Source organism: Paroedura picta, chromosome 1, assembly GCF_049243985.1.
Source record: "Paroedura picta isolate Pp20150507F chromosome 1, Ppicta_v3.0, whole genome shotgun sequence".
NCBI lineage: Eukaryota > Metazoa > Chordata > Lepidosauria > Squamata > Gekkonidae > Paroedura > Paroedura picta.
The window spans coordinates 203,759,809-203,787,538 of NC_135369.1; the positions used below are offsets into that span (position 1 = coordinate 203,759,809).

Genomic DNA, 27,730 nt, shown 5'->3' on the forward strand with positions numbered 1-27,730 from the left:
CCCATGCTGTTGCCTGGGGGGGGGCATTTAAAGAGCATGGCAAGCAGCTGATCATGACAGCTGATCATGACCCTTCCTTTAAACAGGCCAAATCGTGGCCAAATTGCAATTCAGATCCTGGTGATTTGGCCAGTTTAAAGTACAGGGATGGGCAATTTGACTCGGATAGGTCTGAAAAGTGATTGGGCACTGATCTGGATACTTTTCAGGTTAAGTGAAGGTAAAGGTATCCCCTGTGCAAGCACTGAGTCATGTCTGACCCTTGGGGTGACGCCCTCTAACGTTTTCATGGCAGACTCAATACGGGGTGGTTTCCCATTCCCTTCCCCAGTCATTACCGTTTACCCCCCAGCAAGCTGGGTACTCATTTTACCGACCTCGGAAGGATGGAAGGCTGAGTCAACCTTGAGCCGGCTGCTGGGATTGAACTCCCAACCTCATGGGCAAAGCTTTCAGATGGCTGCCTTACCACTCTGTGCCACAAGAGGCTCTTTTCAGGTTACCCGAACTTAATTGCCCATCCCTTGGTTATTTATGAGGATAAAACGGAGAGGAAAGTGATGTAAGCCTCTTCAGGTCCCCAGTGGGGAGAAAGGTGGGATATGAATGAAAATAATTTTACATCTGAAAGGATAGAATATAGCTGCTTTTGAAAGCATTCTGACCCCCCCCCCCACTGAGCTTTAGATTCTCCCCCAGTTCTTATTTTTAGGAGATTTTTTTTGGAGAGGAAACAGAAAGATACCATTCCTAGTTTGCTGGGCTGGGAATGTGTCTCTTGCACAGCAGGTACAAATATCATGAAGCACTGAATGGCCAGCTAGAGTTCTCAAGCACAATTTCAAGAGCTGAAGAAAGATCACTGGCACAAGCAAGGTGCTGCGAAAAGGAAGGGCATCCAGGCAACAATTGACCAGTGCTAATGGACAAGAAAGCATGGAGGGTATATCTAGCACTGTACACCGCTGACGATTGGGGGGCATACCTTACCCCCCACCACTGCAGTATCTAGTGCATGGAATCTAGATCCCAAAGGACGATGCACATGTGGAAATCTCCTATGACCGTCTTTAACAGGTTCGGGCTGACTGCCTGTATAGGTACTAGTAAACAACCAAAGAGGGAAACTAAACCCTAACCTGACAAGACAAGACAACCTAAAGGTGGATCAGCAAAAAGAATAAAATCATAGAATCATAGAATCATAGAGTTGGTAGGGGCCATACAGGCCATCTAGTCCAACCCCCTGCTAACATAAACATTAAAATACAAACATTTATTATAATTATGTGAACATAATTATAAGTAAAAAACACACGAAAAAATCTCAATTGTATATACTGTGTAGTACAGCAGGTACAGAACCAACATTAACACAATGGAAGACAGAAAGAACAAAAACCAGAAGCATTTGGAGCCCCAAGGAGTCTTCCTCGGTGGTCAAATCCGTTTAAATGCCCTTGTACAATAATGAAATATATAATAGTAGGGCTTGCTAGGTGGTAAAAAAATCTAGTTTAGTTTATTAGATTTTTAGACTGCTCTTCCAGCAAGCTAGCTCAGGGTGGTGTACAAAACTGTAAAATACACAATTACAACGGATAAAATTCAATTTAAAATGAATTTAAATGGCCAGTGACAGGTTAAAACAAGTTAAACAGCGACAATACTACCATAAAATGTTTGTTGTGATGCTGAGTTCTCCCAGAGTAGACCAAAACATAAATAGATGGACAAATAAATGAATAGATCTGTGGGTGGGGCCATGAATACTAGATGGGTCGATGCTAGCTTTGGCCCCCAGACAAAAGCCTGGTGGAAGAGCTGTCTTACAGGCCTTGTGAAATTGTGCTAACTACAGCAGGGCCCTGACGTGCTTTGGGAGCCCATTCTACCAGGTAGGAAATTCCAACTAATATGTATATTGTATATAAGGATGTCTAATATGGTGCCTCTACTATAGAGCCCACGTGGTGAAATATTGTTTGAAAACCACCACTCTCTGTGTTGCCTGACTCTCATTCAAAGTACATTTTGGCAGGTGATGCGAAAGACCCCTTGACTCAGACCTTGGAGAGCTTCCGCCAGTCTCTGTTCAAACGTTGAAGGACCAGGCGTCTGATTCAGGATGAGGCAGCTTCAGGTGTCCGTTCTTGGAGCTCTTCAGAATATAACATGAGATTTTGTTTTGTTCACCAATCAGTTTGTCACGAGAGAGAATAAGTCCCCTGTAGTAAGCCTCAACTGAATGGTAAAATCTGCAAGTAGCGGGTTCTGCTGCCTCCCGATGGCAGAAAAACCAGGTTTCCTGCAAAAATGCAATGATGCATTGATTGGGAGCATGGCATGGTGAGCAATCATGGCCTGTGAATAAGCTAAGCCACGAGTCACAAATCTACCCACAGTGAAAGTCTGCTGTACATGTGAAAAGCAGCAAAAGAGTCAAGGATCGTCAGGGTTTTACTCCAGACTTGTAAAATTCTAGAACTGACAGTACCGCTGAGCATGGTGCTTTTCTCTTTGATTGTCATGGCTAAAAGGCGGTGGACTGTAATGTGAAGAACTGATCCCTCGGTCCTCCACATGCAGCCAGCTGGGTGACGATGGGCCTGTTACAGTTCTCTTAGAGCTGTTCTTGCAGAGCAGTTCTCTCTGAGCTCTCTCAGCCCCACCTACCTCACACATTATCTGTTATGGGGGGAAGGAATGGAAAGGTGTTCAAGCTTCTCTGGGACTCCTTTGGGTAGTATAAAGCAGAGTATAAAAGAGAAAAGTTCTTCTTCTCTTTAAATCTTGCAAACATGTTCAGGATTATGGCCCTGGTTTCAGCTCTAGCAAATCTCATTTTGTGAAATCAAATCCTGGCATTGTGACAAAGTTCTCCATGGTACCAAGCCTAGCAAAAGCTTGTTTTCTCATTCTAAGCACTAAACACACACAATGTTTTTTCCTTACTAAATAAGTTGATTTATATGCTTTACGAGGATTTAACCGCACTGCTTCCTCTCGGGCCAACTTTTGAATCCAGCAGCACCATAAAGACCAGTAAGATTTTCAGGGGAAAAGCTTTTGAGAGTCCAAACTCCCAAAATCTTACTCGGTGGTGCCACTGGACCCAATTCTAGATGTTGTTGTTGTTAGGTGCAAAGTCGTGTCCGACCCATCGAGACCCCATGGACAATGATCCTCCAGGCCTTCCTGTCCTCTACCATTCCCCGGAGCCCATTTAAGTTTGCACCTACTGCTTCAGTTACTCCATCCAGCCACCTCATTCTCTGTCGTCCCCTTCTTCTTTCGCCCTCGATTGCCCTGGGTAACAGGCAGTCAGCAGGCCAGGCCCTCGTTAGCAGGCCCAGCCTAGCAGGCTGAGAGGCCCTCATTAGCAAGCCCTCCACTACCACTCTTTGCCCAGGGCCGTCTCCCCTTACCTGCTGCTGGCTCCAGGCACTGAGGTGCGTCTGAGAGCAAAGAGGCTAGAGTCCAGGGATGGAGGGCGGGAGCTGCAGGGGCAGGGCCAATCATTGGCCCTGATTGGCCCTATTCCAACTTGGACAGCCGGACACGTTCCACCCCCCAGGCTGTTTCACAAATATATAGAGGAACCATGGATAAGTATATGTTTGGATAAGTATATGTTTGGAGATGCTTGGAAGAAACATGGACAGCAACCCTGTGGCTCTTTAGTAGGGTAACAATGCAATCATCCATTACAGCTTCAACAGCAGTCTATTAACAATCTTAAATAGTGAGCATAAAGCTTCCACCTTGGTCTCCAGGGCTGGCCTGGAGATAGAGGGATATCCTCAATGAACAACTCCAGTACCAATCCTAAGAGTAATAGATGATCCAGATACTTATTTTCATAATGAAAACCCTGTTTCCTAAGAAGCCTTCCCCAAGTATTTACATAGAGATGTAGTCCTATACATCTGAAGGATTTGTGATGCTCAAGACAGCAGATGCTTGGAGATGATTACTCACGTGTCTTTCCCAGCCAATAATGGTTCAAACAGCAATGCTGAATGCCAGGTTTTTAGACCACAGAATCATTTACTTTCCATTCAGACATGCTGCATATTTGTGCTGTTTACTAATTTCAGAGCCTTTTGTGGTGCAGGGTGGTAAGGCAGCTGACATTCTGTCTGAAGCTCTGACCATGAGGCTGGGAGTTCGATCCCAGCAGCCGGCTCAAGGTTGACTCAGCCTTCCATCCTTCCGAGGTTGGTAAAATGAGTACCCAGCTTGCTGGGGGGTAAACGGTAATGACTGGGGAAGGCACTGGCAAACCACCCCGTATTGAGTCTGCCATGAAAACGCTGGAGGGCGTCACCCCAAGGGTCAGACATGACTCGGTGCTTGCACAGGGGATACCTTTACCTTTACTAATTTCCTGCTAATTTACTCTGTCCTTATCATCTGCACTGTGATGATTCCTATTTCATTGTCTGAGGAAGTGTTCCTCCACATGAAAGCTCACACCTAGAATAAAACATGGTTGGTCTTTAAAGGTGCCACAGGTCTCAAATTTTGTTCTTGTTCCTCTTCTCTTCATAGCAGTCGAAGCTTCCAGTTAAGGAGGAATGTCACTTTATCAGGCTTTTCTCCTGTTTTACAGACACACAGAGAAAAGGATTGGTGGCAGGGGCGGGGAGAGGACAAGATGAAATTCAAGAAGGAGAAATGCAGAGCTCTACATCTGGGTCACAAAAATGAGAAGCACTCATACTAGATGGGAGATACGCTTCTGGGTAGCAGTGTGTGTGAACGGGATCTTGGGTACTTGTGCAGTATAAGCTAAATATGGGCATGCAGTGCGAAGTGGTCGTAAAGAAGGCAAATGCGCAATCCTAGGATGTCATAGTCCTGGTGTATACCATATTGGTCAGACCCCATCTGGAGTCCTGTGTGTAGTTCTGAAGGCCTCTGTTCAAAAAGGACATGGACAAAATGGAGAGGATACAGAGGAGAGCGACGGGGATGATCTGGGGCCTGGGGGCCAAGCCCTGTGAGGAAAGGATGATGGACTTGGGAATGCTCAACCTGGAGAAGAGGAGGCTGAGAGGGAACATGATGGCTGTTTTTAAGTATTTGAAGGGTTGTTACTTAGAGGAGGAATCACAGAATCATAGAGTTGGAAGGGACCTCCAGGGTCCAGAGGGCAGGGAAAGGTTCCTGTTGGCAGCAGAGGATAGAACCCACAGTAACGCGCTTAAACCATGTGTAAAACGCTACCGGCTAGATATCAGGGAGACATTTTTCACAGTCACAGTAGTTCACCAGTGGAATGGGCTGTGAGCTACCCCGCATTGGTGATCTTTAAGCAGTGGCTGGGCAGATACTTCTCATGGATGCTTTAGGCTGATCCTGGATTGAGCAGGGGATTAGTCTAGATCAGGGGTAGTCAACCTGTGGTCCTCCAGATGTTCATGGACTACAATTCCCATGAGCACCTGCCAGCAAACGCTGGCAGGGGCTCATGGGAATTGTAGTCCATGAACATCTGGAGGACCACAGGTTGACTACCCCTGGTCTAGATGGCCTGCATGGACTCTTCCAACTCTAGGATTCTGTGATTCATTCTGTCAAGCTCTCCCCCACCTCCCCCGAAAGCGTACAAGTCACTGCTTGGCCGCAGCTAGTGCAGAATTCCCAGAAGTTAAATATGGTTTGTGTGTGAGAGAGAAAGGAAGGATTTTGGCACGCCCTTTGGTGTGTTCCGCTTGGCCTCACGCTCACCTCCTCCGAGTCAATCTTTGCTGCGAAATGCTGCTTTGATCAACCCTATGAAACCCGAGCCCACCTTCGAGACACGTTCAATAAAGACTTCTTGCACAGAAAAGGAGGACTCTGTTTCTGGAGCTGCCTTCCTGTTTTATTCATGGGCCGACACGATCGGATTGATATTCCGAAGCCCTCACCTGGCAGCGTATTCATTCATAGTCTATAAACGGATCATGGAATCGTTCTAGGCCTTTGTTGTCCGGGGCTGGTAAGAAAACAAACGGGCCAAGCTTAGCTGCCTTGTTTGTTGCGGTAAGATGAGAAGGCCCTTCGATGTTTTCCTGCTACATTATTCCCATTAGTCAAAAGGAGGAATTGGTTGCTATATGTGCGTCAGATGGCTCACTTAGCATTTCAGCAGTCTGTGAAGGGTTGCCCAGTCCTGCCTGGGAATTCCTGGCGATTTGGAGATGGAATTTCACCCAGAATCTCACTCTGGAGAAACTTACCTCTGTATTGCCCACCCCCTGCGGCAGACAGCAGTTTGGGGAGGCATTTGGGTTAGGGAAAGCTGTGGGAGGGAAGGCTTAAGTGCCCATCTGTCTAGCATTTCATCAGTCTAGTTCAAGGTGCTTTTAGCTGTTTGGGAAAAAACATAAAGAGAGATCTTCTCTTGCAGCCTCGGTTAGCTTGGAGGTTGCAGTCTAAGCATTTAAGGCAGGGGTAGTCAAACTGCGGCCCTCCAGATGTCCATGGACTACAATTCCCAGAAGCCCCTGCCAGCATTTGCTGGCAGGGGCTCATGGGAATTGTAGTCCATGGACATCTGGAGGACCACAGTTTGACTACCCCTGATTTAGGGTGTGCTGTTGGAAGAGTACTGTTGGTGTACCAATTAGAGTGCCAAACGAGGGTCTATGAGATCCAGGTTTGAATTCCCAATGTCCCATGGAAACAAACTGGGTAGCCTTGGGCGTAGGGTTTCCAAATCCCTCAGGGTGGGCAGCTGGGTAGCAGGAAGTGCTAGTCAAAATGGACAACTGCATGATCAACATCCCCCAACATAATCCCATTCCATGGATGTCGCCATGCTAGATGACCCTCTAGATCAGGGGTCCCCAACCCCCGGTCTGCGGCCCGGTACTGGGCCGCAAAGGCCATTGTACTGGGTCGCCAGCGGCTGCACCCGCCTCCCTTCCCCTGCAGCGAGAGGGGTGGGAAGAGGCCGGCACAGCAGCCGGCGCGGCAGCCGGTGCGCCAGCGACGCTAACGTGCACGCGCGGAACTGCCGCGCATGCACGTTTGCGCCCCCTGGTGGCCAAAACGCACATGCGCGACAACTCTGCGCATGCATGTTAGTGCCACCTGGTGGCCAAAATGCGCACGCGCGGCAGTTCCGCGAGTGCGCGTTTTTGAGCAACAGCGGCAGCCAGGCCACCGGCTCTCCCCCACCCCCGGAGGCGGTCCCCGACCAGATGAAGGTTGGGGACCGCTGCTCTAGATTGAATTTGCCTAACCCTCTGTGGTTAAACCATAGAGTTTTGAGTAAATGCTAGACATCACTGGCCTGCACAAATTATGTAATTTCCTGATCGTGCTGGAAGTGACATCATTGTATCAGGGAAGCCGATCATACCCCTACCCACTTGGAAATTCCCATCTCCTGACAGTAATCAAGCCCTCTACTTGAGCCAGTTACAGACCGTCAGCCTAACCTACCTTTTAGGGTTGTTGTGAGGATAAAATGGAGGAGAGGAGAATGATGTAAGCTCCTCTGGGTCCCCACTGGAGAGAAAAGCACGGTGTAAATTAAAGGTAGCCAAACCTTTTATCTCCAGATGTCAATTTGTGGACATCAGGATTGTCCACTGTCTGGCTATCCCCGGTGTGAATGAAGTAAATTAATGCACAGCTGTACACTGTCAAGTGTACAAAAATATTCCACCCCTACAGAGGGCAGCAAATGAACAAAAAGCATGTGGAGATACACGCTTCTTCGGCTACAGTAAAACAGACTTCCTCAAGCATTACATATACGTGGGAGGACTGTTAATCTTGACTCTAATTAGTCCTTCCTGCAACTAATATTAAACTTTGTCGGTCTTCAAGGGGCCACTGGACTCAAAGGTAGTTCTCACATCTGTCTGTGAATTTGTATGCTAATTTGCCGGGATTCACAACTGCTTTAACCCAGCCTTAGCTATGCTTCCTGCTCAGTTCCTTACAGCAGTGGTCCCCAAACCTTTTGTCACCGGGGACCGGTCAACGCTTGACAATTTTACTGAGGCCCCCGGGGGGGGGGTGTCTTTTGCTGAGGGACGTCGCTGCCATCGCCTGAGCCCCTGCTCCACTTGCTTTCCCACCGGCACCCCTGACTTCCTGCTGCCTGCTGGGGGGTGCTGCCAGCAGCAGCTGCCCAGTGCCACGCCGAGGGGGAGCCCCAGCCATGGCGGCCGCCGGAGAGCACCAAAGGTGAGCCAGGGCAGAGTGGCAGGGCAGCCCCCGAGGCAGCAGCCGGGGAGGAGGAGGAGGACGAGGAGGAGCCACGGCCTGGCACTGACTGGTCTACAGACCCGGTCCGGTTCCCGGACAGCTGCCTTACAGCACCTTGGCTCTAACTAGCCTTTTCTGGCTACTAATGCTGCAACCCATCCCCTCTCTACCTGCCTGCAATGACTGGTGACTCCCGTTCCAGTGTCTCTGAAGGGGCGTGCCTGCCCCCGAAGCCTTGAACCCCAAATTAAACTTTGATGGTCCTAAAGGTGCCCCTGGACTCAAACCTTGCTCTTCCGTTCTTAAAGCATCAACCTTCCTGTGGCCTTTGTTCCTAAAGCAGCCTCCTCTATTTGTTGGGCAAACCTCTCTAACAAAACACCCCAAGCCAGCCCTGCTGCCCCACCTGACGATTGCTTGCCCTCTCTTACAAAGCAAGCATTTTTAACAAATTGAAAGAATCTACCACATACCACTGTCTTGCATTTCATAGAGTTGGAATAGGCTGCCTAAGGAGGTGGTGAGCTCCCCCTCACTGGCAGTCTTCACGCAAAGGTTGGATGCACACTTTTCTTGGATGCTTTAGGATGCTTTGGGCTGATCCTGCGTTGAGCAGGGGGTTGGAGTAGATGGCCTGGATGGCCCCTTCCAACTCTATGATTCTGTGATTCAGTGATTCTATGATTACCTTATTTTTGGCTGTTTTATATTTAGATAGAAAACTCCCCCGGCTCCAAGGTGCTGGCAGGTTTACACAGGACCAACTCCAGGTCTTTTGTTTCCTAGGTGATGTTACAATACAAATAATCATTTGTTACCTATTTAAATAATGCTTGCTCTTAAAGCCCGGCCATTTGTTAAGGAAATTTTACTGCTCCCTTGCTGGAAATACTTGTTGTTTAGTCTGAGAGCACATCCTTAACAAATGGATTGCTTCATTTTGTGAAAGAGTTTGTGCGTACAAAGGGCCGTGAGGTTTCAGCTGATGTATGGCAAGGAGGTTTCAAGGCAAGTGAAGAGCAGAGGTGATTGGCCATGGCCTTCCTCTGCTGAGCCTTCCTTGGTGCTCTCCCATCCAAGTACTGATTTATGGAGACCCCAGCAAGGGGCTCTAACTAACCTTTCCTGGCAACTAACACTCTAACTCAGGGGTAGTCAAACTGCGGCCCTCCAGAAGCCCATGGACTACAATTCCCATGAGCCCCTGCCAGCGAATGCTGGCAGGGGCTCATGGGAATTGTAGTCCATGGACTTCTAGAGGGCTGCAGTTTGACTACCCTTGCTCTAACTCAACCCAAGTTTGCAGCTGACATATGGTGAGGGACCCCAACAAGGGGCTTTCCAGCCAAGTGAGGAGCAGAGGTGATTGGCCATGGCCTTCCTCTGCTGAGCCGTCCTTGGTGCTCTCCCATCAAAGTACCCTTCCTGCTTAGTGAATGAGCTCTGATGAGATCAGGCAATGCCATCCTGACTTCCCTCCCGCAAAAGAGTTTGGGATGCAGAGAGCGAGGGTTGCTAAACTCCAGGCGCAGCAGCAGATCTCTGGGAATCACGGCTGATCTCCAGACTACAGAGATCCACCCATCAGAGCTGTCGGAATTCCCCCACCTGGAGTTGGCAACTTACATGTAGCTGATGCGGCCCAATTTTAATGCCCGTTTGCTCAGATCTTAAGTCTCATAATGAGGCCAACTGCATGTTGTTTTCAAGAGGAGGTTCAACAAGCGGGGGAAATATCGCAAAACATCAAGATTTAAAATATGGCCATAAAAGTGATTAGAACCTAAATTCAAAACACAATAGTAGCAAAACACAATTGTAGCCTTCTCAGCCCTGTTTCCTGCCTGGCGGAATGAGCTCCCAGGGGAAGATCAGGGCCCTGCTGAAACTTCTCTGACTTCCTCGGGGCCTGCAAGATGGAGCTCTTCCATCAGGCCTCAAATCTCGGGCCTCCCTCCCTCCCCTCTACCCTCCCCCATTTTTCATCCACTTTAAACATCTAATTGGCTACGAGTCGTTATTGCTTTTGCTGATGTGATAATGATAATTGTGGGTTTAAAACTGGTTATAAATCCTTTTAAGATTTGTTAAAGGCATGGGTTTCACTGAGAGGAGCGATATATAAATCTCCCAAAAATAGTAAAGGTCACAAAACATAATAAAGCTCAAGTTAACAGCTCACTCCATACCTGATTGGCCATACCTGGGGGAGTGCTGCCAATACAGAGAGAACACTCTGCCAGTGAGGGCCAATCAGTTCAAATTGCACGCTGCCAGTGAGGACCAATCAGTTCAAATTGCATGCTGACAACTCACTCCCCAACTGGTTGATCCCCCTGGAAATATTCCTCCAATAGGAGATGGCCCTCAACCAGGAATGGCGCATCCTGGTAGTTTAACTGGGTTGAGTACGGGTTAATCTGATCTCATCTGAAAGCTAAGCAGGGACAACGCTGGGGAGTACTTGGATGGGAGACCTCCAAGGAATATCAGAGGTACTCCACAGAGACAGGCCATGGCAAACCACCTCTGAATGTCTCTTGCCTTGAAAACGCTATGGGGTTGCCATGAGTCAGTGTTTGTCTTGAAAGCACTTCCCAGTTTCCACCATCACCAAAGTGTGGAGAAGGTCTTCTGGTTTTCACCTCTGATCTAGTGGTCAGCGCCTCCTTGCCACTTGGCAGTGGTGTAGCGATTAAGAGTGGCAGCTTCTGGTGAGCCAGGTTTGATTCCCCACTCCTCCACATGCAGCCAGCTGGGTGATCTTGGGCTCGTCACAGCCATGATAGTGCTGTTCTCACAGAGCAGTCCTGTCAGGGCTCTCTCAGCCCCGCCTACCTCACAGGAGGTTTGCTGTGGGGAGAGGAGGGGAAGGCAATTGTATGCCACTTTGAAATGCCTTCAGGCAGTGAAAAGTGGGGTTTAAAAAAACAACTCTTCACCTCAGCTTGTCGAAAGAGATACTGAATCAAACCATCCTCAATCGCAGGGGTAGTCAAACTGCGGCCCTCCAGATGTCCATGGACTACAATTCCCAGGAGCCCCTGCCAGCGGATGCTGGCAGGGGCTTCTGGGAATTGCAGTCCATGGACATCTGGAGGGCCGCAGTTTGACTACCCCTGCTCAATCGCCATATGCTGCTAGGCATGTGAGTTAGAGTTGCCAGCCTCCAGATGGGACAGGTGAAGACCCGTCAGCCGTGATACATCTGAAGAAAAAGGTCTCAAGCTGGTGATGGCAAAGTGATTTAATGTTCAAAGTATCGAAATGTTCAAAGCAATTTCAAAACGGATTGGTCACTGCTAGAGGAAATACACATAGTGATGTTAATATTAGTAGACCCCTACAAACTTGAATTTATGCGACCAGTTTGGGATTGAATGATATACCCAGGAAACTATAAGAATTAAAGTTATTTCCAACAAACATTATTAGAGAAGATTGAGTTATTACATATTGAGAATTCACTGATGAGGGAAGCGAAAACGGAATATACCTGGGAATCTGTTTTGAAATTGCTTTGAACATTAAGACTATTGTTACCTGCCACGAGCCTGTAGGGAGTGGCGGGGAATAAATCTAACAACAACAACAACAACAACAACAACAATAATAATAATAATAAATCACTTTGCCATCACCAGCTTGAGACTTTTTTCTTCTATTATAGCCTCCAGTTGGGGCCTGGAGCTCTCATGGAGTTAAGGTTTGGGGTGCTGACTCTGTGGTGATACTAACCTACTGAAGTCCCTCCCTTCCTTAAACTCCACCCTCTACTTGGCTCCACCCAGAAATCTTGGATGCCTCTAGATTCAGCCAGTGTAGCTCCATTCATGCATCACTCAAAACCTTTAGGAATACCGTTAGTTAAGGAACCAACCAGATTTTATGGATCCTAAATATCCACAGTTTAATGGCTTGGCTATACAATTTGTTGTTGTCAGCCATTCAATCGAGTCCAACTCTTGGCAATCTCATGGCACAGCTGTCGCTGTGATCCCCAATCCCGCCCCGCCTCCCTCAGCCGTGCAATGTTCTGGCCGCTGTCCATCTCTATCACATCTAACCACCATGCTCTTTGTTGGCCTGGGCTGATTCTGCACTTACTTTGTTTATTCCATTGTGGATCCTGCTGAATACAGATCAATTTGAACTCGGGTCTTCCTCTACACCCCCCCTTGAAACAGAAATGTGTTCTGCACGTGATTAGGGAAGCTCAGAAGGGGAGGAGCCAAAAGCAGTAGGAACCTCTTTCTTTTCTTGAATGGGGGGGATTGGAAACAGCAGAGGAGGGGGAATAAATCCAAGAGGAAAATCTCTGCCAAGAGAACTTAGGGCTTCTGGAGCCTCTGGTGAGAGAAGTTACGGCTTCCCCTTTAAGGGAAGCCTTGCAACCTGGGAACGAGGAAGCCTTTGAACTGAAGCCCTGGCCAATCAGGGCTTTTCTACAGCATTGGAGGCTTGAGGCAGCAAGTTATTGGGAAAAGCATAGAGCTGCACCTTTACTCATGCCGATTTTTCAGATATCGAGGGTTATATCCACTCCAGGATATCGCGGGGAAAAGGTAGGGTCACTCCAGATCAATCCTGCTTGTTGCAGAGGGAAAATTTAAATCGCCCAAAATCAAAATGGAAATCACATTCAGTGTAGACAGCAGGGACTGAATCGACCTGGGATTGGAATAAAACCTCTTTGCAGATTCACGGCTGGTTTCCTTTTTCCTCTGACCAATGCTAGCACAATTGTTTTCTCCACTGAGTTGAATTGCATGATATGCCAAAGTAAGTGAGCCGGAGTTTCGTGATTTTGCCTACCCAGCCATGCACACCTGAGCAAGCTGGTCCTAAGCCTGGGTAAATGGAGAAGGTTAAGGAAAGACCTGGCAACATATCTCATTAAAAAAATTGCCAAGAAAATCCTCTGGCACAGCTCTTAAACGACCACAGTAACCATTGCTGACGACACCACAGTCTCACTTGATGTCTGCTCTGAGCTAGGATGTTTATGCGCCTGCTCATACAAGGATTACACAGTCGAAAATCAGATTGCAATTGGAACTATTATTAATCACAATACCCTCCTGGGAATGAGCATGATGGATTCCCTGCCACTGAAGTTATTAGAAGAGACTTTAATCAGTCTTAGAAATTATTAATATGCGCAACTGGCTGTCAGCTGGTACAAACAAAACGTTAAGAACCATATCGCTCCCCTATTCTTAATGTTTAGCTACTTCATTGCCTTGCAAGTTATTATAGACTAGGCTTTCTCAACCAAGGTTTTGTGAAACCCTGGGGTTTCTTGATTATTGTTATTGTTATTGTTATTCGATTTATTGCCTGCCACTCCCTTGCGGCTCGTGGCGGGTTACAACATTCTAAAACCCCATAAAATCCATTAAAATCCAGTTAAAACAACTACAGTCCCACAATTATTAGTTAGCAAGCTAACCCGGCAAGATTGGCTAGTCCACTACCCTTTTCCCCTACTAGCAGGTGGAGAGGGGATATTTGTGGTACCCATCTCTAATCCCAATCCCAAGTCCCGGGGGGGCACAGATGTTAGCCTTGGCCTCAACCGTAAACCTGGCGGAAGAGCTCCGTCTTGCAGGCCCTGCGGAACGATGGAAGATCCCGCAGGGCCCGCAGCTCACCCGGGAGCTCATTCCACCAGGCAGGGGCCAGGACTGAAAAGGCCCTGGCCCTGGTCGAGGCCAGGCGTGCTTCCCTAGGGCCGGGAACAACGAGCAGATTTTCACCCGCAGAACGTAAGGCTATGCGGGGGGCATAGAGCGATAGGCGGTCCCTCAGGTATGTGGGTCCCAACTTGCATATAGCCTTAAAGGTTAGAACCAGAACCTTGAACCGGATCCGGGCAGCAATTGGCAACCAGTGCAGCTTTGGCAACCAGTGATGGCTTTGGAAGGGTTTTCTGAATGGGTGGGAGTTAATTACTTTTTAATATCTAACGTTTATTGTGGGATATGACCACATATGGTCATTTTGACCTGTTTTCCTCCCCCTTCCAAAATAGCCAGTGATAGACCTGGGGAGGGGGGTGGAATGGGGAGGGGCGTGTCCACGGCTCTGCTTCCCAACCAAATTCTGCACCATCACGCCACTCCGGGGGTTTCTAGAAGCCTGGAGAATGTTTCAGGGGTTTCTCAGTGGTCAAAAAGTTGAGAGAGGCCGTCTTAAACTCCCAGCTGCCAAGTCACGATGGCGCGCGTGTTTCCCGACTCTCCGGCTTCGGCCTGTGTTGTCTTTTCACACCTCTGTTAATTTGTTACGGCTCCATTTCTCATTGCTCTCCCAGAATTATCATTATTCGCCAGGCGAGGACGGAGGCTTTTTATCTTTCAGAGTCGGCAAAAACATTCAGCCCTCGAACGAGGCCAAAGCCTTTTGCAGGTCACCTGATATGCACCGAGCAGAAGCCAGTGTGCTTCTGGGCGTGCAGCGAAGCTTCCAGGGTCAGCTCCGGCGCTCTTTGGCAAGGGCTCTGAAAAGAAGGGTGAGGAGTTGGGAAAGGCAGGGACAGGCGGATGGCCCTGAGAGGTGGGAAAGAGGCTGCTCCCCTGGCCTGGGTACCCAGGAGCTCTCTCCTCCCCTGTGACTTAACCCCACCCTCTTCTCTTCCTCGGGGCTATTTTGGGCTGGCAGCGTGAGCCAGAACTCTTGACAGCCGAGCGCTCTGAAACATAACACACCGCTGGGCTGCACTTGTTGCTCCGGCAAGCAGTTTGTGACAGCTTCTCCTCCCCGGTTCCTTTTTTCTTTTCGTGGCTTTCCTCCCTCTCCACTGATTCCTTTTTAAAAGCAGGGAATTCATTCTTTTTTCCAGCGGTGGGGGATTTGAACGCCCGCAGAAGGATGGTTTGAAGGAGGGGGCTCGGAAGACTTTGCGGGCCCCTTTTTATGAAAGCAGGCGCTGGCACTGCCGAGCCGGATCCTGGGTTGTTGCTTTTGCGGTCTGAGGAGAACGTCTCCTGGCTTGTGTGTCTGCCTGCGGGGTCGACAATGACAGAGGCGTCTCCTGCGAACGGAGAAGAAAAGGATCCTGACATTGAGCTCTTTGTCAAGGTAGGTGAGGAACGGAAGTCCTTCAGCTCTCCCATCCGCTGGTCTTGCATTGAAGGTGCCAAACTCAGTGGCTGCCTGGCTCTGTCTGTTGTGAGAACCTTTCCAGTCTTGCACCGTGACTGCTCCTGGGAACCGGAGCTGAGCATGATGTGACAGCATTGCAAACTAGGGAAGTTTTCTTTCTCGTATGCTTGCGCGTGTACCTTAAGTCTTTGTTGCCGTACGGAATCCCATACCGCTTCTCTGTCCGGGTCCTGTCTGGAGAAGAGAAAGCCAACTGCTGAGAAGATTGAGAAAAGGCAGGGCTGCATGTGTCACAGCCCTCAGCATGCAAGTTAGGTGACTGAGCTCTCCTGAAAAGCACAAATGGCAAAACAACACTTTCTCCCATCATGATGAGCCTTATTGTGACTCAAGACAGCAGGGAGGCTGTTGGTGCAAGGCGTTCATGGGCCTGTTGTGTTGGAGGTGTTGTGAGACACAATGGAAGCTTTTTGTGGTGAAAGCAGGACAAGCTGTTCACACTCGTTGCCATAACTGAGCGATGCAACATCCTTTTTGGGGATTGCTGTTTTATTCTTGGTTTTAGCTGGGGATGTTGGTATAAACGAAGACATATGAGGAAAGGGCGGGAGAACTTAATCTGTTTCTGGAGAGAAGATGACGAAGAGATGATATGATAGCCATCTTCAAGTACTTGAGGGGCTGTAACGTAAAAGATGGAGCAGAGTTGTTTTCTGTTGCCCCAGAGGGTTGGACCAAAATTAATGTTTGAAATTAATTTTTGAGATTAGTTTTTGAAATTAATTTTTTTAAATGGCTAAACATCTGGAAGAGGTTTCTGACAGAGCAGTTTCTCAGTGGAACAGGCTTCCTCGGGAGGTGGTGGGTTCTCCATCTTTGGAAATTTTTAAACAGAGGCTGGAGAGCCATCTGACAGAGAGGCTGGTTCTGTGAACTTAGGCAGATTGTGAGTGGGTGGGCAGAAGTGACTGTGTTGGTGCTTAGCTCTTGTGGCCCTTTATTGCATGCCCATCGCCACTTTGGGGTCAAGAGGCGAATTTCTTCCAGGCCAGACTCACCAGGGATTCTGGGGGGTTTTTTGGGTGGGAGGGTGCATCAACTGTGCACAGATCTGAGGTGACTGCCGGTGGGCAGGTAGTTGTGAGTTTCCTACATTCTACAGGGGGTTGGACTAGATGACCCTGGAGGTCCCTTCCAACTTTACGATTCTATGATTCGATAAGTGTTTTAATAAATAAGAAATAAATCTGTAGATCAGTTCAAAGATGGGTAGTGAGCCACAATATCCTGAAGAACCTCTGCGGTGGCATGCGATTAGTCCGTGTGCTGATGAGAACAGAAATTTGTTCCCTCTGAATAGAAAGCTGGGTGGGCAGTGGAAGCTTTTTGTGGTGGAATTGGGATGATCCATTTACCCTGGTTGTCATATTTGAGTGACAGAACAATCCTTTAGGGGTGGCTATTTTATTCTTGGTTTTAGTTGGGGATGTTTTAGCTATTATGGCAAGCAGCTTTGAACCACAAGGAAAAGTGGTTAATTGGGCACCCTGGCCATGCAGGTGGGTGGGGCTTGTGACAAGGGGGCAGGAGACAGGCAGGGCGTGGGAATACAGGGGTGTGCCTGTGGAGGCTCTGAAGCTGGCAGACCATATGCCCGACCATCTAGCAACCAGCAGGCCATGCCGGAAATTCGTATCTGGCATACGGGGAAAGAGAGTACCACATTGGCAGTCCCCGGGCCAAAGTAATGGCGAAGGGGGTGGGGTCAAGAGTTTTTGGTGTCTCCAGCAGCCACAACGGGACTGGGGCGTGAAATGTCAGGGCCAAATACCAGAGCAACCAGAGGCAGCTCGCAGCTCCCAACCCTCTTGAGAAAGTGTCAGAGGCACAGATGGCTGCGGGCCATCCTGACCCGCCACCTTCCCCGTCATTCAGTGCCCCTTATAGCCCCTGCAACTGCACAACTGGCCTGGCGCTTGAGAGAGGGCCGAAGGAGTGCAGGAGGTGGAAGGCGACCAACACGGACAGGTGAATGGCCAGCAGTGGGTGGCTCATGGCCCTGGGAAAGAGCAGCTCTCCCACCGGAGCAGAGTTGGATCAGTCTCGCAAATGGCAAGGCATCAGATCCGCAGGTGTCATTTCTCTCGCCACATCTGTGGACAAGAGAGTGTAAAAGGATCAAGATTTGGCTTCTGCCTTTTCATCAAAAAGGCCAAGACCTAAGCCAGATTTTTTTTTTAATCTGTTAAACGTTAATCAGGTGATTAACGTCCATATATGGTCATGTCGATCCCCTTCCAAAATGGCCAGTGATGGGCCTGGAGGGGGTGGGAAGGGGCGGAGCCCTGGATGGGCGTGTCCACAGCTCTGCTTCCCAACCATATTTGGCACGATTGCGTCACTTCTGGGGTTCCTCGAAGCGTGAAGAATGTTTCATGGGTTTCTTAACGGCAAAAAGGTTCAGAAAGGCTGACCTAAACAGAGAAGTGGTGTTCACAAGTGACAACTAGTTCTCATTCGGGCAGTAGACTGGCTTGTGAGTTGGATTCTTTTGGAATGCAGGTATTTGTGTGTGTGTGTGTTTGTGGGGGGGTGGTGGTCTTGTGATTGAACATTCCTCCATACAAAAGAGAATCCCCCCCACACACATAGAAAGCAATTATGCTCAGGAGAAGGCTGGTCTAGTACTCACCTTCCTGACATTTGTCTTTCTCTGTGTAGAGGTTTTTTTTTTTTTAATAAAAAAATATTTTTTCTTTGGCCCTTCCTTCCTGGATATTTCAGGGCAGATAGGAACATGGGTTAAATCAGGGATAGTCAAACTGAGGCCCGCCAGATGTTCATGGACTACAATTCCCATGAGCCCCTGCCAGCGAATTGTAGTCCATGGACATCTGGAGGGCCGCAGTTTGACTACCCCTGGGTTAAATCAATCAGTCATGTACAAATCTGATTATTATTAAAGGCATATTCATAGCTTCCTTGAGCCCCCATTTAATGGAACTGGGGTTTCCAGATCTTTTGGAGAGGTTTCTTTTAACATGTATGATCGTTCAGTCATATGAGGCTGAACCTTCAGTCTGAACTAGTACAGCCATGGCGGTTTTATGACCTTAGTGAGACCTGGGTGTAAACTGCATGGAGCTTTTATTCCAATCCCAGGTCGATTCAGTCCCTGCCCCCTACACAGAATGCGATTTCCGTTTGGATTTGGGGGCGATTTAAAGTTTACTTCTGCAGCAAGAAGGATTGATCCGGAATGACCCTACCTTTATAGTGTGATATCTTAGAGTGCTTTTAATGCTCAATATTTTTCAAATCCAGATTGGGAAAGAAAGCTCCGTGGTAGAGAACCTTTGATAGGTCATACCTGGTCATGTGACAAGCTTGCCTTAAAGGAGAAGCCCCTAATTTCTCTCAACTTCTGCCGGTCCTGGATTTTTTCCCCCTTCTCTGCCTTTTTCGATCCTCTTTCCCCCCCCCTCCAAAAAAAGAAAGAGGCTCACTGCTTGGCTCCTCCCCCCCCCTTCAAGAAAAGAAAGGCAGAGGCTTGGCTCTCCCCCCTTCTGAACTACCCTAACCACATGCAGAAGACTTTTCCCTTTCAATGGGGGGGGAGGGGAGAGGAAGACCCGAGTTCAAAGCGATCTGAATTCAACAGGATTGACAATGGAATAAACAAAGTGCAGAATCTGCCCTAGACTTGATTGTAGGTGATGTGTAATATGTAGGACATGGGTTCATTGAAATTGTGGTCCACGTAAATCAGGGTAGATTCTGCACACAATAGATAATGCACTTTCAATGCACTTTAGAAGTAGATTTTCCTGTTCTGCACAGGAAAATCCAGCTGCCAAAGCACATTGAAAGTGCATTATCCTATGTGTGCAGACTCTGCCCTGGAGAGCCACAGTTTGGCCATCCCTAGGGTAGAGCAAGGTGCCCTAATACTAAAGTGTTGGCTGGTTCTGAAAAGTTTGCCAACCTCCAAAGGAGTCCTGGAGTTCTCCTGGAATTACAGCTGACCTTCAGATCCATATTCTTGGAGAAAATGGCTGCCATGGAGATTGGACTCTTTAGCAATGGACCACACTGAGATCCCTTCCCACCACAGGCCTCACCTTCCCTAAACTTCACTCCCAAATATCCGGGAATTTCTTAACACAGAGCTGTCAACCCTAGGTTCTTAGTAGAGAGGCCAGCCAGCTTCTCTCTGGCATAAAGGGGGCAGTGTGTGTTTCAAGGTCAGGGAACATAGCTTAGAGCAGGGCTTCCCAACCAGGGTTCCTGGGAAGCCTGGTGTTACATGAGACCTCCCCAGGGGTTACGCAGCCTTTCCCAGAAGTTCAGATGGCAACTAACCTCACTAGACATCACTGGAGCCCACTTCCCCTATTACTATGTACAGGCCTAGTCTCTTTCTTCACAATGGAAGTAGCACAGGCCCTCAAAGGCCTTTCTAATCCTAGAAAGGAGCTTGCCCTCTCCCGTCTTTTACCCTGACAGAAACCAAGGCAGGAAGGCTAGTAATACTGTTGTGGTTGCCTAGCAGCAGCCACTAAGAAGGCATTCTTTTCTTAAAGCTACATGTGCTGCTTCTATTATTGGGGCAGGGTACAAACCAATTTGGGGGCAGGCTTTGTTGTGTTTTTGTGGCTTTTTTTAGGATTTCAGATTTTTCTTCCAAATTGGGACCTTTTCAGGTTTGTACTTACTGTCATGTCTGTTCATGGTAGCAGTCTCTGAATTTAAGTACCTACAGCTTTCATCATATTGAAAACCAAGTATGTTGTTGATGCTGGGCTTCCAGAATAACGTGCCCCTATGTATGCAAAGAGTGTGATTTCATGACTGAAGCATCTAATAATGTTTCTGAAGAACAGTGATTGTGCGTGAACAATGTCTGCCATCAGGATGGAGCCATTTTGAGAAAACTTGGTCTATGGTGCAAAAAGATTTGTGGCTGAAAATATAGCTGATTGATCGGCTGGCTCCCGCATTATATTTCCGCGCCCACTTCTCTGAAGGGGCATGTCACCACTCCTCGAAGCCTGAATAATAAATAAGGGGTTCTCCCAAGGTTGCAAGGTTGAAAAAGGCTGACTTAAGAGACGCACTTCTCTTATTAGCAATTAACCCAAGCTTTTGTTTCATTGCTGGGTGCAGTGTGCATGTAGACAGATCTGACACTTTGCTTCTTCGGCCTCCGAATGCACATTTTTCACGAGCTAGGGGGAAATTACTCATTCAATGTTTATCGGGTAAACATCACAGCACTCATAGAACACTGGCAGGCATATCTTTTAAGCAGAGAAATTGCCAGGAGAAATTGCCAGGCATATAGTAGGGTTGCCAACTCCAGGGCCTAGTCTGCACACAGTAGATAATGCACTTTCAATGTGCTTTGGCAGCTGGATTTTCCTGTGCAGATTAGGAAAATCTACTTCTAAAGTGCATTGAAAGTGCATTATCTATCGTGTGCAGACTAGGCCCAGGTTAAGAAACTCTTGGAGATTTGGGGGGGCGGAGCCTGGGGTGGGGGACGGACTGCCATGAGAAATAGTCATAGATCCCACCCTTTAAAGCAGCCATCTTGTCTGGAGATAGAGGTGGGTAGCCATGTTGGTCTGAAGTAACACAACAAATTTTGAGTCCAGGGGCACCTTTTAGACCAACTAAGTGTTATTCATGGTGTAAGCCAGGGGTAGTCAAACTGCGGCCCTCCAGATGCCCATGGACTACAATTCCCATGAGCCCCTGCCAGCGAATGCTGGCAGGGGGCTCCTGGGAATTGTAGTCCATGGACATCTGGAGGGCCGCAGTTTGACTACCCCTGGCTTAAATCAATCAGTCATGTACAAATCTGATTATTATTAAAGGCATATTCATAGCTTCCTTGAGCCCCCATTTAATTCAACTGGCGAACGCTGGCAGGGGCTCATGGGAATTGTAGTCCATGGGCATCTGGAAGGCCGCAGTTTGACTACCCCTGGGTTAAATCAATCAGTCATGTACAAATCTGATTATTATTAAAGGCATATTCATAGCTTCCTTGATCCCCCATTTAATTCAACTGGCGAACGCTGGCAGGGGCTCATGGGAATTGTAGTCCATGGGCATCTGGAGGGCCGCAGTTTGACTACCCCTGGTGTAAGCTTTCATGTGCACAGTACACACACTGTACAAACTTTTACCTTAAACAAAATTTAGTTGGTCTTAAAAGCACCACTGAATTTTATGCCACTTTGTTTCTACGTGGAAGGGGATGACAGACATTTATGTCAGATAAAGAAAATAGGGATAGAAACACCAAGTTACCTTTGAGCTGGGGGAGGAATCTGTTTACTCATGCTGTCTAGCGAAAGAACATTCCTCACCTCTCTTAACTGCTGAGCTTCTAATGCTTTGTAGTTGAGTGTTAACTTACCTAGATAGAGAGGCAATGATAGATGTTTCTGGATGTTTGGTGCAGAAGAGCGGATTACATCCATGAAGATAAGACCTCCTCAGACCCAATGGAAAGAGTATTCTGTGCTTGGAGGCAGATGGAGGAGTCTGGAGAAAGAGAGAGAGGTCCGTGTTTAGAATCATAGAGTTGGAAGGTCCATAGAGGCCATCTAGTCCAACCACCCTGCTCAACGCAGGATCAGCCCTAAGCATCCTAAAGCATCCAAGAAAAGTGTGTATCCAACCTTTGCTTGAAGACTGCCAGTGAGGGGGAGCTCACCACCTCATTAGGCAGCCTATTCCACTGCTGAGCTACTCTGACTGTGAAAACATTTTTCCTGATATCTAGCCTATATCGTTGTACTTGAAGTTTAAACCCATTACTGCGTGTCCTCTCCTCTGCAGCCAACTGAAACAGCATCCTGCCCTCCTCCAAGTGACAACCTTTCAAATACTTAAAGAGGGCTATCATGTCCCCTCTCAACCTCCTTTTCTCCAGGCTGAACATTCCCAAGTCCCTCAACCTATCTTCATAGGGCTTGGTCCCTCGGCCCCAGATCATCTTCGTCGTTCTTCGTCGTTTGGAATAGTGCTGTGTGCTACAAGGAAACGAAGAACCAGGCTGCTCTAAATGCTGAAGTGGGAGGGGTACCTTTAGGCAGCGCCAATGTCAATAATATATTGGAAATTTATTCAATATTGTGTGTTTGAGTATAGCTCTTCCACTGGAGAAGCAAAGCCACTTTGCACGAATGGTCCCCTGATGGGGGATACATTTAGCTTTTTGTGTGGGCTTTGGCAAGCAGCGTTTTAATACAGGGTGAAAACAAAATCCCTGATTGTTTCTTATAAAGATACAAAATGGAAGTCTGCAGGTAGCTGGCCTGAAAGCACCCCCCCCCAAAAAAAAAAAAACTCCACCCCACCCTAAACCATCAAGAAGAACGTTTCCAATATTTGGCTTTTAATGAAACAGGACTAGGGCACAATGGGTGACCCATCGAGCGAAATGTAGCTCAACAGGAGATGCATGGAACCCCACCAGGAATGCAGGGGATGTCTGTCAAGAAGATGGCAGGTTAAAATGCACAATGGTTGGGCTGCATTTGGCTTGGCGGGTCACAGCTTGTGCAGGCTTAAGATACAATGAGCGGCGGAAGCTGTTTGCGGCTGATAATTTCCTTTGCTCAGTAGAATCACTCCTCCTCCCAAAATGACGGCAGTATATATTTATTTCCCTGGCTTTCCCCCCCCCCCTGACACCGTCAGCCCCAAAGTGGGCGCCAGCGACAAATACAATACAAAAGAATCACCCTATTAAAAGACCTGGTTTAAACGGATAAAATGGAGCCCATATCTATAATCTTCACAGCCTGTTTTAAATACCCCTGTTTGGCAGCCTCATCTGGAAGCTCCCCAGACAGACCCCCAAGGAGGCTGTTCTACAGTGGTGGGGCAGCAACAAAGGGGCCCTGGAATTATAGCTCATTTCCAGACTCAAGACAGTAATTCTCCTGGAGAAAAGGGCAGCTTTGGGGGGTGGACTCCATAGCGATAGACTCCACTGGGGTCCCTCCCCAACTCATATCCTGCTCACTCCTGGCTCCACCCCCAAAGTGTCCAGGTATTTCCGAACCCAGAGCTGGCAACCCAGCAACCGAATAAGTCTAAGCTGTAACAGATTGTCTTCTGGAGAAAAAGGGCAACTGCTAGAGTAGGCAAAAGCATTTCGAAGGCAAGTACCTTGACGTTGATTTCAGCTATGGATTATTTGAAACTTATGTCTATTCATTGCATACTGCTATAACTGTGGGTTTTGCTATTTGGTTTTTAAATTGACATTACCAGTATTAACGATCAACGATAGAAGCCATTTCATGTAAGTAACGCCTATTAAGATGCGAAGTCTCTCAGAGACCGAAACATTGGCTCTTGAATTGGATCATACGCAAGAGCTGAACTCAGTAACCCTGGACCTTACAGGACTTCTGTATGGTCCAGGGTTCCCGCGCAAGCCTGTGATTGACTCCATTTGAGTCCCCGGGTGGGGACGGATCCTGCATGCTAGCCAATGCCGTGAAACGCCTCTGCTGTTTGAATTGCACTTCCTGCTCTGCAGGTCTGCTTTACTGTATTCACAGCCACAATATACATCTTCTCATTCTTTGGACATCAACGTATTACATGAACCTCTAACCCAGGGGTAGTCAAACTGCGGCCCTCCAGATGTCCATGGACTACAATTCCCATGAGCCCCTGCTGGCAGGGGCTCATGGGAATTGTAGTCCATGGACATCTGGAGGGCCGCAGTTTGACTACCCCTGCTCTAAACACTGTAATATGGTAATTTATTTTCATTTCAGTTGTTCTGCTGCTGTGGAAATTCTTATTGAAAACCGGTCATTAATCGGCCCACGTTTTGGCTTTGACTCTACACTTTACGGAATAAAGCATTTAGTTTCAGCATTACAGAGGATCCTGGCAGTCATAGAATCATAGAATCATAGAGTTGGAAGGGGCCATACAGGCCATCTAGTCCCACCCCCTGCTCAACGCAGGATCAGCCCTAACCATCCTAAAGCATCCAAGAAAAGTGTGCATCCAACCTTTGCTTGAAGACTGCCAGTAAGGGGGAGCTCACCAACATTTCACTTTCTTCCAACATCTGTGTGGGGTCTGTGCGCTCTCAGAATGGCACCCGATCGCCACATGACAGAGATCAGTTCACCCAGAGAAAATGGCAGTTTCTGAGGGAAAGCTTTAGCAGGGGTGACCAAACTGTGGCTCTCCAGATGCCCATGGACTACAATTCCCATGAGCCTCTGCCAGCAGGTGTTGGCAGGGGCTCATGGGAATTGTAGTCCAGGGCCGCAGTTTGGCCTCCCCTGCTTTACAGCATCACAGCCCTGCTCAGCTCCCTCCCCAAACTCTCCTTCTCCCCCAGGCATCACCCCCCAAATCTCTAGGAATTTCCCAGGCTGCAGTTGGCATGGAAGGTGGAAGGTGGAGGCAGCGCAGTTCTCCTTTTCTTTCAAAGTCTTTTCTATGCCACATGGAGATTGTTGCCTGCTCAGATCTTTGTGCTGTGAGGTTTAGAACAGAAGGCCAAGATCAGATTGCCTCTATTCAGTCCCGTGGACAACAGTTGTCTATCTGCAACTACATCCTCCTAGAGCAGTAGTAGTCAAACTGCGGCCCTCCAGATGTCCGTGGACTACAATTCCCAGGAGCCCCTGCCAGCATTCGCTGGCAGGGGCTCCTGGGAATTGTAGTCCATGGACATCTGGAGGGCCGCAGTTTGACTACCCCTGTCCTAGAGCATCAACCCCAATAAGCACGAGTCATGTGTTTGTAGGTGTGTATGTGCTCTGCAGGAGACTCTTTAATATTTTAATACTTTGAGAGTGTTGTTTCAGGTCAGTTTCTCTCTCAGACCTCAGTGGCAGAAAAGATTTCCCGTTCCTCCCTTGAATGCCCTTCTTCTTGCTGTGCTGCTAAAGTTACTACAGAGATCCAGAGAAAGCAACTTTCTACTTCCATGGCCATGAATGCCGCCTCTCCGCTCAGTGAGGAGAGCAAGGGCTGGGTCCCCCTTGACCTTCCAGACCTTGCCAGCTTACTGGCTTATGGCCTTTGTCAGTTAGTGGGTCTCACGTCCCTCTTTTCCTCCTCTCTGACCTTTTATTAGCCTTTCCCCTGCCATGCCCATCCCATGGCTCTATATTTGACTAGGCCTTGACTTTTGTCTCTATTTCTAAGGAGACTAATATTGGCAGACATGTGCTCTGCCTGTCCTTTAGGTGCCCTCAGGGGCCAGCCTTGCATCTTCTTTCACCTCATAGCTTCAGTGCGACTCTTTTGGGTCCCCTCACTGCTAAGGATGTCAGATGACAGCTGGCAACCAGCAGAAAACAGGGGAGGGGACTTAGAGGGGTGCCAGTGTCGTGCATGGCGTGACATCACTTACAGCGGACACCAGATGTGAGGTCAAGTCGCTCTAACAATTGCCAGAAACTCTATGCTTAAACTATAGATTTTCCAGTGACTCCTAGAGCAACATCATGTCACTTCTGGGTTCACCCTGGAAGTGACATTATGCCGGATGCACCATTGGTGATTTAAAAATCACCATTTTCCTCCCAACATTGTTCAGAGCAACAGCAGGAAGATCGGCAGGAGGTCTCCGACCACAGTTGAGAATTGGTTATAAGGTGACCAGATTGTTCCACCTTTGGAAGGACATCTGGGGGCACCTGGCAAATTGTACTTATGTTGAAATTTAAAATATATATATTACAATACTATTTTTGCGTTCTATGCATTCTATGAAAATTTTGGTTGCTCCATATAGATCAAATTTCAATCAAGACCCCCCCCACCCCAGTTAATGGTGTCCCGCTTTACCAATGTTATAATCTGGTCACCTTAAATTGGTAGCCCTCCTCACTGCATATCTCCGTCTAGGGCCTAGTCTGCACACAATAGATAATGCACTTTCAATGCACTTTAGAAGTAGATTTTCCTGTTCTGGACTGGAAAATCCAGCTGCCAAAGCACATTGAAAGTGCATTATCCTTTGTGTGCAGTCTAGGCCTAGGATACAATGGCGTGTAAATCTGCAGGGTAAGTTCTTCTGTCCTGACTGCAGTCATTGACATGGTGGCTGTCCATGGGCAAGCAGATTGTCCAAAGCAATAGGTCATCGAGATCATTTCACACTGCATCCAAAAATATACTGGAAGACCGTTGCAAGTGGACAGAAGACATGCCAGTTTCTGTTTGCTTGGAAATGTAGGATTATAACACAATTGAATCTCAGGGGCAGGCCCCAGTAAGACAGAACTTCTGTTATGATTGATGTGCTCAGGGATAACTTTGCTTTTTAATTTAAGCTGGTAGCATAGCCAGTGGATGAAGACCGGGGCATAGGCCCTGACACCGCTTGGGGAGGGCACATAAGGACTCTGGCTGACTGTTGGCCCTCCCTTGGATCCCTTGATGGCATGTGGGCTGGTCAGGAAGGGAGATGCGTGGGGCGAAGAGGCCAGCAGACATGCGCAGGAAGGCCTGGTAAAGAAGATGCGTGGGGTGGGCACCAATAGGTGCCATTCCCCGGACCACCCATCCATTCCCCACCCTGGCATCATCATGCCCCACCCATCCTTACGCCAGGTATGCCCCTGATCTAAGCACTATTAACTGATGCCAGAAAATTCAGCCCTTTTGATGCCAATTGTGGCAGGCCAAGTTGAAAGCAGAACAGCCCTTCCTTGCCTGAGGGGAGAAACATCTACCTGAGCTGTATTACTCCTAAGGTTTATGAAACGATCCCTTCTGGGCCTTGAAGTTAACAGCTTTATCTTCACAAACAGATTCAGAAGGGCATGATATCTGGGAAAACTTGAAGTGCAACCTGCATCAGATTAAAAATTTAGCAGTGACACGACTTTCAGGTGGCCCTTTCTTGCATGCCCAGGGAAATGCCAATTGCCACTTTGGGGTCAGGAGGCAAATTTCCTCCAGGCCAGACTAGCCATGGATTCTGGTGTTTTTGTACGTGTGTGTGTGTGTGTGGGGGGGGCATAATCTGGGCATGGAATTGGGGTCACGGTGGATGGGCAGGTAGTTGTGAATTTCCTGCACTCTGAAGGGGGTTGGACTAGATGACCCTGGAGGGGTCTCTATGATTCTGCTGGAACCGATATTCAGTGTCACTTTCAGGTGTTTCGGGAAGCAGCATGACAACCCACCCCCAAAGCTTAATATGGAAAGATCCATTATTGCTTGCTGCAAGTCATTCTAATTCCCAGTCTGATCTACTGAAGAGAGTTATGAGCTGTGTCTATAGACTGGAATGGGAGTAGGAGTGATGTCTATCTGTCCTGGGGCCTGTGTTGTTCAACATATGAGGAACTAGAGGGGGTACTCATTAAATTTGCAGATGATACTAAACTGGGAGGGG

At 48.1% G+C, this 27,730-nt stretch overlaps 1 protein-coding gene across 4 annotated transcripts in view; it reads left to right on the plus strand.

Annotated features, from left to right (window-relative positions):
- The window catches only part of CLIC5 (chloride intracellular channel 5), a 114,035-nt gene that overhangs the window by 19,324 nt on the left and 66,981 nt on the right, over positions 1-27,730 (plus strand). Inside the window, exons 1-2 of one of the 4 annotated variants that reach the window (XM_077317322.1) lie at positions 14,591-14,728; positions 15,059-15,297. The exons of 1 other annotated variant lie outside the window; for it this stretch is intronic. In XM_077317322.1, the coding sequence (XP_077173437.1) occupies positions 15,133-15,297 (165 nt within the window). In that variant the 5' untranslated portion in view covers positions 14,591-14,728; positions 15,059-15,132. Of the gene's footprint in view, positions 1-14,590; positions 14,773-14,849; positions 15,298-27,730 lie in introns of those variants that run through there. 2 more of the 4 variants (XM_077317340.1, XM_077317331.1) reach the window with 2 other exon arrangements.